At 26.3% G+C, this 11,560-nt stretch overlaps 1 protein-coding gene across 2 annotated transcripts in view; it reads right to left on the minus strand.

Annotated features, from left to right (window-relative positions):
- kat-60L1 (katanin p60 ATPase-containing subunit A-like 1) overlaps positions 1 to 8,610 on the minus strand; it is a 31,416-nt gene extending 22,806 nt beyond the window's left edge. The window contains exon 1 of one of the 2 annotated variants that reach the window (XM_075289405.1): positions 8,082 to 8,610. In XM_075289405.1, coding sequence (XP_075145520.1) covers positions 8,082 to 8,194 — 113 coding nt within the window. In that variant the 5' untranslated portion in view covers positions 8,195 to 8,610. Of the gene's footprint in view, positions 1 to 155; positions 681 to 8,081 lie in introns of those variants that run through there. The other variant, XM_075289404.1, reaches the window with a different exon arrangement.
- Between the last annotated feature and the right edge of the window lie 2,950 nt (positions 8,611 to 11,560).

Genomic DNA, 11,560 nt, shown 5'->3' on the forward strand with positions numbered 1-11,560 from the left:
TGACAAAACTTTCTGAAGAATCAAATTTTGGCAAAATAATATTTTTTGGTAGTTTTTTGTAAGAATTTTTCCCGATGTCTCAATTTAAAAAAAAATCTCTAAGTGTATATATAGAACTATTGTATAATGTTGACTTCACACGCTAATTACCTTACCATTCATGTAAATCCCACAAAGAATGATATGGGGTATGCCGATATGCAGAGACCAATGGTACGGCCACCTCATATTCAACATGGATATCGGATGCAGCATTTGTGGGCGGAGGACGATCCAAAGCTGGATTGGAATTCGATACCGAACGTTTGCGTAAATACATATTAGCTGTGCTAGAGTTATTCGAAGGACCATTAACATTATTTAGCTGATGATGTTGATTATGGTGGGGTTGAAGTTGTTGTTGTTGATATTGGTGAGGGTGTGGGTGATGAGCGTGATTGCCATTTATTTGATGTAAATTATTGGGAATAATTCCTGTTGCGGTGGTTGCGGTATTAGTATTTGAGCCATGATTAATCAAAGAACTATCGTGATGGTTTAGACCAAACCAATTTTGAGTATTTGCATTGAACATAATTCAATTTTTTTTTAAATCTTAAAAAACACTTGTCACATTTGTAGTAAATTTTCTTCTGTGATATGCACTGTGATTTATGTGTATTTCAATACATTTACTTCCGTTACATTTCAATGGAATTTCAGTTAGGGACTGAAAAAATACACGTCCGTTACTTTTAAGGGTTGTTTCACAACTGACCACTAATGACGATTTAGACGAACGCATACGTCTAGGATTTCTATTTTTTTTCGCCCTATTCGTAGTTTCGTTTATCATTCGTAATTTTTATGATTATTTTTTTTTTTTTTTTGAGGCGGTTTTTTTATTACTTACACTATTAGAGACCGTCCACCAAAGCCGGTTGTGTGGTTTTCTTATGGGGTGGATGGTGGCATGTTTCGTCGTATCCTTCAAGATTTTGTATTTTCCATGTATTGGTCATTTGTAAATGACGGTGAAAACGACCATACCCTACTCATACCATCAATATTGGCTATAGTTTTATCGTTAGTTACTCCTTTCGTGGTCGTGGTCAGAAGTACTTCATGGTAATAGTATTTGACCAGGTATTTCGGTTTGGGAGAAACCACTTGTTTTAGTTTAGCTATTGTTTGTTGTGTTTGTTGTCCTCCATCATCATTAATATGAAATGAGGTTAAAGGAAGTTGGTTTTGTTTTGTGCTCTTATTACACATGATGGCTATTTGATGTGGCATACCGGAGCTTTTCTCCCCCTCAACTACTCCTCCATATTTATACTTGGCTACATTCTTTGTATAGTCAATGATTTAAAGAGTTGGCTGTAGTCGTTATGTTGTTTAATTTGTAACGAAATTTCCGATAAAATAATCTACCAAAATTTGAAGAAATATTTACCAAAAATCTACCAATCTTACAAAAATCAAAATTTTATTTCTATAGAAAATTTTGTCAAAATTTTATTTCTGTAGCAAATTTAGTAAAAATTTTATTTCTATAGAAAATTTTGTCAAAATTTTATTTCTATAGCAAATTTAGTAAAAATTTTAGTTCTATAGAAAATTTTGTCAAAATTTTATTTCTATAGAAAATTCGGTACAAATTTTATTTCTATAGAAAATCTTGTCAAAATTTTATTTCTATAGAAAATTTTGTCAAAATTTTATTTCTCTAGAAAATTTTGCATTATTTTATTTCTATAGAAAATTTTGTAAAAAAATTATTTTTATAAAAAATTCGGTCAAAACTTTATTTCTGTAGAAAATTTTGTCAAAATTTTACTTCTATAGAAAATTTGGTCAAAATTTTTATTCTATAGAAAATTTGGTCAAAATTTTATTTCTATAGAAAATTTTGTCAAAATTTTATTTCTATAGAAAATTTTGCCAAAATTTTATTTCTATAGAAACTTTTGTCAAAATTTTATTTCTCTAGAAAATCTTGTCAAAATTTTATTTCTATAGAAAATTTTCTCCAAATTTTATTTCTATAGAAAATCTCCCCCAAATTTTATTTCTATAGAAAATTTTGTCAAAATTTTATTTTTATATAGATAATTTTGTCAAAACTTTATTTCTATAGAAAATTTTGTCAAAATTTTATTTCTATAGAAAATTTGTCAAAATTTTATTTCTATAGAAAATTCGGTCAAAATTTTATTTCTAGAGAAAATTTTTTTAAAATTTTATTTCTATAGAAAATTTTGTCAAAGTTTTATTTCTATAGAAAATTTTGTAAAAATGTTATTTCTATAGAAAATTTTATTTCTATAGAAAATTCGGTTAAAATTTTATTTCTATAGAAAATTTGGTCAAAATTTTATTTCTATAATAAATTCGGTAAAAATTGTATTTCTATAGAAAATTTTGTCAAAATTTTATTTCTATAGAAAATTTTGTCAAAATTTTATTTCTATAGAAAATTCGGTTAAAATTTTATTTCTATAGAAAATTTGGTCAAAATTTTATTTCTATAGAAAATTCGGTAAAAATTGTATTTCTATAGAAAATTTTGTCAATATTTTATTTCTATAGAAAATTTTGTCAAAATTTTATTTCTATAGAAAATTTTGTCAAAATTTTATTTCTATAACAAATTTTGTCAAGATTTTATTTCTGTGGAAATTTTTGTCAACATTTTATTTCTAAAGAAAATTTTGTTAAAATTTTATTTCTATACAAAATTTTGTCAACTTTTTTTTTATAGCAATATTTGTCAAACTTTTATTTCTATAGCAAAATTTGTCAGAATTTTATTTCTATAGAAAATGTCAAAATTTTATTTCTATAGAAAATTTTGTCAAAATTTTATTTCTATGGAAAATGTTGTCAACATTTTATTTTAAAGAAAATTTTGTCAACATTTTATTTCTTTAGAAGTTTTTATCACAATTCTATTTCTATAGAAAAATTTGTCAACATTTTATTTCTATAGAAATTTTTGTCAAAATATTATTTCTATAGAAAATGTTGTTAACATTTTATTTGTCAAAATTTTATTTCTATAGAAAATTTTGTCAACATTTTATTTCTATAGAAATTTTTATCACAATTTTATTTCTATAGAAAATTTTGTCAACATTTTATTTCTATAGAAACTTTTTTATAGAAAAATTTGTTAAAATGTTATCTATATATATAAAAAAATTATAAAATATTTTGTCAAAATTTTAAAGAAATTTTTTTAAACATTTCATTTTTATTTAAATTTTTTTTGTCAAAATTTTGTTTTTATAGGTAGGTTAGGTGGCAGCCCAATGTATCAGGTTCACCTAGACTATTCAGTCCATTGTGATACCACATTGGTGAACTATAAAATATTGGTGTTTCTATAAAATATTTTGTCAAAATTTTATAGAACATTTTGTTAAAATTTTATTTTTATAGCAAAATTTTATTTCTATAGCAAAATTTGTCAAAAATTTATTTCTATAGAAAATGTTGTCAACATTTTATTTCTATAGAAAAGTTTGTCAAAGTGTTATGTCTTTATAAAATTTTGTTTAAATTGTATTTTTATAAAATAGTTTGTCAAAATTTTATAGAAAATTTTTTTTTATAGCAAAATTTGTCAAAATTTTATTTCCATTTGTCAAAATTTTATTTCTATAGAAAATGTGGTCAAAATTTTATTTCTTTAGAAAATTTTGCAAAATTTTAATTTTTCTATAGAAAATTTTGTCAAAATTTTATTTATATAAAAATTTTGTCAAAATTGTATTTCTATGGAAAATTTTGTCAACATTTTATTTCTATAGAAATTCTTACCACAATTTTATTTCTATAGAAAATTTTGTCTAAATTGCATTTCTATAAAATATTTTGTCAAAATTTTATAGAAAATTTGTTTTATAGCGAAATTTGTCAAAATTTTATTTCTGTAGAAAACTTTGTAAAAATTCCATTTATATGGAAAATAGAAGTACATCTAAGTTGGAGTGGAATGTTTATAAATTGTGTTGAGGGGTGTTACCGCTATTTTTAAATTTCGATCCAATATGATATGCATGGAAAAACTGTGTGTTATTGGCATTTAAATTAAATTTAGAGAGCATCTCGGGCTTAATGAAATTGTCGTTAGAACATTGTTAACGACTTTTTTAATTTTCAAGCCCGGTATGAACCGCTTTTGTGGAATTTATGGATTTTCTCTGGGTTTTGGCTCCGAATCAGTATTTAAATAAAGAAAGGAATTCACATAATTAAATTTTTTCTAAAAAAAAAATTCTGCCTTTAATATTTGTTTCATAGCTCATTTATTATTCGTTAATACTTCTTTCAACCACTTGAGTTTTCTTTGAATGTTGTTGTTTTTTTCCAATAAGCCTTTTTGCTTTCGTAGAAATTCATTTAATTTTTTGGGGGTTTTGGTTAAACGAACGCATGGCGTGGCACGCCATCTTTAACATAAATCGATTGTATCCAAAACGTCTTTTTGGTTAACTAAATAAATTGGGGCTAATGGCCAAATTTGATCTGGACTTTATATGGTAAACTTTTATATTACTAATGCAATAATCGGGAACAAATTTAAATTTTTATACGTTTGCCACAGAAAAATTCAGGTAACAAGTTAAGTACTTATACATATACTTAAAGAAATTACTTTTTGCATTGGTTACAATAAAAAATTGCAAACAATTTATACTTGAAAAATAAATAAAATTCATTTTACAAATTATTGGAACTTCAGAAGCTCTTGTGTTACTCCTTCGCTTCTGACCGAACAAAAACACGTTTTTCTAAATTGGTTGCCTTCTAAAATTTCGGTGAGATTTTATGATTCCCTAAGTGATGTCGCACATAAGTTGACTATAGGGGGAAGAATTTGCTTTTCAAAACGAGCATGATTTATCTGTGGAATTGTATGCGGAACTGCACTCTAAAGCCCGATATGTACATCTAAGAAAACTTTCATTTGTATGTATTCGATAATGCAGTTCAGATGTATATTCCTTATAGTTGATTGTTCAGATCTTGCGGTAATTTGATGTGGAAATGCATTCTAAACACGATTGCCATTCAAGCCCAAAATACTCTACCAACTTTTTCAACAAAAAAAAAAAACTACCAAATACAAAAAATCTTATTTTACTTATTTATTATGAAAAAATATATTTTTTCAAATGAAATGATGAAATGACTTTATTGAAAATATAGTCAAAATTTTATTTTTATAGAAAATTTTTAAAAATTTAATTTATATAGAAAATTTTTGTTTATAGGAAATTTCATTAAAATTTTCTTCCTAGAGAAAATTTTGTCAAAATTTTATTTCTAAAGAAAATTTTTTCAAAATTTTATTTCTATAGAAAGTTTTGTCAAATTTGTATTCCTATAGAAAATTTTATAAAAATTTTATTTCTATAGAAAATTTTCGCAAAATTTTATTTCTATAGAAAATTTTCGCAAAATTTTATTTCTATAGAAAATTTTCGCAAAATTTTATTTCTATAGATAATTTTCGCAAAATTTTATTTCTATAGATAATTTTCGCAAAATTTTATTTCTATAGAACATTTTCGCAAAATTTTATTTCTATAGAAAATTTTCGCAAAATTTTATTTCTATAGAAAATTTTTGCAAAATATTATTTCTATAGAAAATTTTGTCTAAAGTTTATTTCTATAGAAAATATTGTCAAAATTTTATTTCTATAGAAAATTTTCTCAAAAAATTTATTTCTATAGAAAATTTTGTCAAAATTTTATTTCTATAGAAAATTTTGTCAAAATTTTATTTCTATAGAAAATTTTGTCAAAATTTTATTTCTATAGAAAATTTTCGCAAAATTTTATTTTTATAGAAATGTATCTCTTAGGTGGAGAGGGATATTTTGAAAAATCTACCAAACAGTAAAAAATCTGCCAATTTTGGTAGAATTCTACCAACTGTTGCAACCGTGATTGTAAATAATGTAGTTCAGATATATATTCCTTAAATGTTCAATGTTCAGCTCTTGTGGTCTTAAGGGCGGTATGTACCTCTAGCGAAAATTTCCACTACCCATATATATTTCATGCATGCATATCCCAAATTCATTGCTATATATTTGCTATTGAACATTCCATGATACGTTATTATCGATTGTCTTCAATTTGCTCCCATAAAAAATACATTGCAAAACTGTGTTATTGGCAAGCAAACGAAAGGTGCATACCGGGCTTTAGGGAGAAAATATGAACTGTCGATAATAATAGCCATGGGGAATTTTCGCTAGAAAAATGAATTTCTTATGGGTAGCGAAAATTTCGGCTGGATGTACATACCGGCCTTAACCATAAGTAATACATTGCTAACCATAACCATAAGTAATACATTGCAAAAGTTCCATGAGTCGTTGTTATCGATGGTTTAAATTTTGCGAGGCGTTAATATCGATTGTTTACATTTTAAAGTTACATACCGGGAATTTGCGTTATCCATATGCACCTCCGTCGGAAATTTCGTTTGCGTCCCAATAGCACACTTTATAAGAAAAACTTGACAAATCTAAACACTATTATCGATTATTTATAAAGGGTGATTTGTTAAGAGCTTGATAACTTTAAAAAAAAAAACGCATAAAGTTTGCAAAATCTCATCGGTTCTTTATTTGAAACGTTAGATTGGTCCATGACATTTACTTTTTGAAGATAATTTCATTTAAATGTTGACCGCGGCTGCGTCTTAGGTGGTCCATTCGGAAAGTCCAATTTTGGGCAACTTTTTCGAGCATTTCGGCCGGAATAGCCCGAATTTCTTCGGAAATGTTGTCTTCCAAAGCTGGAATAGTTGCTGGCTTATTTCTGTAGACTTTAGACTTGACGTAGCCCCACAAAAAATAGTCTAAAGGCGTCAAATCGCATGATCTTGGTGGCCAACTTACCGGTCCATTTCTTGAGATGAATTGTTCTCCGAAGTTTTCCCTCAAAATGGCCATAGAATCGCGAGCTGTGTGGCATATAGCGCCATCTTGTTGAAACCACATGTCAACCAAGTTCAGTTCTTCCATTTTTGGCAACAAAAAGTTTGTTAGCATCGAACGATAGCGATCGCCATTCACCGTAACGTTGCGTCCAACAGCATCTTTGAAAAAATACGGTCCAATGATTCCACCAGCGTACAAACCACACCAAACAGTGCACTTTTCGGGATGCATGGGCAGTTCTTGAACGGCTTCTGGTTGCTCTTCACTCCAAATGCGGCAATTTTGCTTATTTACGTAGCCATTCAACCAGAAATGTGCCTCATCGCTGAACAAAATTTGTCGATAAAAAAGCGGATTTTCTGCCACTGATTTTGGTAATAAAATTCAATGATTTGCAAGCGTTGCTCGTTAGTAAGTCTATTCATGATGAAATGTCAAAGCATACTGAGCATCTTTCTCTTTGACACCATGTCTGAAATCCCACGTGATCTGTCAAATACTAATGCATGAAAATCCTAACCTCAAAAGAATCACCCTTTATAATTCTTTCGTAAAATATACACTACTAAACTGTGTTATTGGCCCATAGAGGAAATTTTCGTAATAGCTGCGAACCGGGCTAGTGGCCATTTCCTTTGCATGGCAATAACACAATTTTGCCATTTATCTCTTATTGGACAAGTTGTGGTGTGAAATTTTACTTTATAATCTTTAAAGCATTCACTTTTTGACACTCAAGGAGAATAATTGCGAAAAAGGAGAAAAGTCAATTGGATACATATCATATTAATTAAAAAGCACTGCTGGCGGAAAAAAATTGTACAAGCCTGTGAGACACGTGTTGCCACTGAATGTGACCTTTAAAACCTTAAATTAAAAACACAAAAAAATGACCAATGTCATTTCTGATTCTCAACAAAAAATAAAATGCCTACAGTAATAAACCATTTTAAAGGCCTACCAACTCACTATTCATCCCCCATAGACAATTTCTCAAGGGAAAATATATAAAAAAAATATTTCACTTTAACCTTTGCCAGGGACACTGGAGCAACATTAGATCGGCTACAAAACAATTGATTTTTCACAAATTGCTGCTGGTGCCACACCAAGTAGTCCATTTTAATTTACTTACCCAGGCATAACTGGTAAATATGATGTGGTTGAATCCAATGTCCTTATGGTGGTATTCCCTCGGACGACAAGTTTTTCACGTGTAACGCGACGAAATGTTTCCTCTTGACGCATTTTCAATGAAAACTACAAGGAATCGTTGTGGAAAATTTTAAATTATTTCTATTTGCTTTAATGTTGCCTCGTTTTATTTTTGTTTAAATAATTCACTGTGACACTTGTTTCACATTCGTTTGCTTATGTTAATAAATTGGTCTTTATTTTCTGAGATTATTTCTCTTATGATATTATCCATACTTGGATGCTGTGTATATTTTCAAGAAAGGGATGCTTTTTTAAGCTGATCTAGTGCGCAGGTATGTTTTTCCCCTTTTTTTTATTATATTTTTAGAAATTTATCTTTTATTTTTCTCATGTTGTGTTAGTTATTTTTCTTTTTTTTTGTGTGGGAACAACTTGTAAATTTTTATTACACAACTGCATTCAACCAAGGATATTTTTGCATTGTTCTTCATATACTCTGGCTGGCTTTCGGTGTCGTGTGTCTGGTCGCTGTCGTCTCTACTGACCATTAGATTTGTCTCCTGGAAGTTAGGGTGAATCGGCCAGTTTGAATTCATAAGGAAATGGATTTTGTTAATGAAAATGTTGCTCTTGCGAAATTTTTTGTTGCACGCCTGTACATCATTTTTGTTATGGGAGAAAATGTAATTAATCGATAATACCATCCTATAACCAAGTTTGAGACCACTAGATAGAAAACGTATGATGGTTTAAATCACAATTTTCATTGATGGACCATTCCGGGAAAATTTTGGGAAATTTTTTTATAGAAATAAAATTTTGACAAAAATTTTTATAGAAATAAAATTTTGACAAAATTTTCTATAGAAATAAAATTTTGACAAAATTTCCTATAGAAATACAATTTTGAGAAAATTTTCTGTGGAAATTTAATTTTGACAAATTTCTTTATAGAAATAAAATGTTGACAAAATTTTCTACAGAAATAAAATGTTGACAAAACTTTCTACAGAAATAAAATGTTGACAAAACTTTCTATAGAAATAAAATTTTGACAAAATTTTCTATAGAAATACAATTTTGACAAAATTTTCTACAGAAATAAAATTTTGACAAAATTTTCTACAGAAATTAAATTTTGACAAAATTTTCTATAGAAATCAAGTTTTGACAAAATTTCCTATAGAAATACAATTTTGACAAAATTTTTATACGAATAAAATTATGACAAAATTGTCTATAGAAATAAAATTTTGAGAAAATTGTCTGTGGAAATGTAATTTTTTGGAAACATTTTAGAATTAAAATTTTGACAAAACTTTCTATAGAAATAAAATTTTGATAAAATTTTCTATAGAAATAAAATTTTGACAAAATTTTCTATAGAAATAAATTTTTGATAAAATTTTCTATAGGAATAAAATTTTGACAAAATTTTCTATAGAAATAAAATTTTGACAAAACTTTCTATAGAAATAAAATTTTGACAAAATTTTCTATAGAAATAAAATTTTGACAAAATTTTCTATAGAAATAAATTTTTGTTTTTTTGTTTTTTGATCTCAGCTTAAAGCCATGCATTGACTAAACTACAAGAGTAGCTTAACCAACATTCTGATAATTGGTTGATAGTTTTGCTGCAAGTAGAGGATGCTGATGAGGAATGTGGTAATTCCGAAACAGCTGTACATCCAACCATCTTGCAGTCTATAGGGCTTTGCCCAAATAAATTTGACAAGCATACTTTTCCTCTGTTGGTTAAGCTACTCTTGTAGTTTAGTCAATGCATGGCTTTAAGCTGAGATCAAAAAACAAAAAAACAACAATAACGATTGAAGAGAAGCCAACAATAACAAACAAAACGAAATAAATTTTTGATAAAATTTTCTATAGGAATAAAATTTTGACAAAATTTTCTATAGAAATAAAATTTTGACAAATTTCTTTATAGAAATAAAATTTTGACAAAATGTTCTATAGAAATAAAATTCTGACAAAATTTTCTTTAGAAATAAAATGTTGACAAAATTTTCTATAGAAATAAAATTTTGACAAAATTTTCTATAGAAATAAAATTTTGACAAAATTTTCTATAGAAATAAAATTTTGAAAAAATTTTCTATAGAAATAAAATTTTGACAAATTTCTTTATAGAAATAAAATATTGACAACATTTTCTACAGAAATAAAATTTTGACAAAGTTTTCTATAGAAATAAAATTTTGACAAAATTTTCTATAGAAATAAAATTTTGACAAAATTTCCTATAGAAATACAATTTTGAGAAAATTTTCTACAGAAATAAAATTTTGACAAAATTTTCTACAGAAATAAAATTTTGACAAAATTTTCTACAGAAATAAAATTTTGACAAAATTTTCTACAGAAATACAATTTTGACAAAATTTTCTACAGAAATAAAATTTTGAGAAAATTTTCTGTGGAAATGTAATTTTTTGGAAACATTTTAGAATTAAAATTTTGATAAAACTTTCTATAGAAATAAAATTTTGATAAAATTTTCTATAGAAATAAAATTTTGACAAAATTTTCTATAGAAATAAAATTTTGACAAAACTTTCTATAGAAATAAAATTTTGACAAAATTTTCTATAGAAATAAAATTTTGACAAAATTTTCTATAGAAATAAAATTTTGACAAAATTTTCAATAGAAATACAATTTTGACAAAATTTTCTACAGAAATAAAATGTTGACAAAACTTTCTATAGAAAAAAATTTTGACAAAATTTTCTATAGAAATACAATTTTAACAAAATTTTCTACAGAAATAAAATTTTGACAAAATTTTCTACAGAAATAAAATTTTGACAAAATTTTCTACAGAAATAAATTTTTGATAAAATTTTCTATAGAAATAAAATTTTGACAAAATTTTCCATAGAAATAAAATTTTGACAAAATTTTCTATATAAATAAAATTATGACAAAATTTTCTATATAAATAAAATTTTGACAAAATTTTCTATAGAAATAAAGTTTTTACAAAATTTTCTATAGAAATAAAATTTCGACAAAATTTTCTATAGAAATAAAATTTTGACAAAATTTTCTATAGAAATAAAATTTTGACAAAATTTTCTATAGAAATAAAATTTTGACAAAATTTTCTATAGAAATAAAATTTTGACAAAATAATATTTTTTTGGTTAAAATTTTTCCAAATTTTGGTAGATTATTTTTGGCTCGAATGATAACCGTGATAGGAATGCATTTCTTATGGGTAGCGGAAATTTCGGCTGATGGTGCATACCGGCCTTTAAGTGCGAATAATACAATCGAAGCATACGTTAGCATAAATAGCTATACCAGATCTTTCAATATTGTATATTGATTTTTATAAAATTGTTGAGACCTGCAGGCCTTCGTTTTTTTTCGATCCACCCTATTCCCTCATACAGGTATTGCGGTCAATTCTCTAATGCGGCATTTTTA

The sequence above is a fragment of the Haematobia irritans genome, chromosome 1 (genome assembly GCF_050003625.1).
Source record: "Haematobia irritans isolate KBUSLIRL chromosome 1, ASM5000362v1, whole genome shotgun sequence".
NCBI lineage: Eukaryota > Metazoa > Arthropoda > Insecta > Diptera > Muscidae > Haematobia > Haematobia irritans.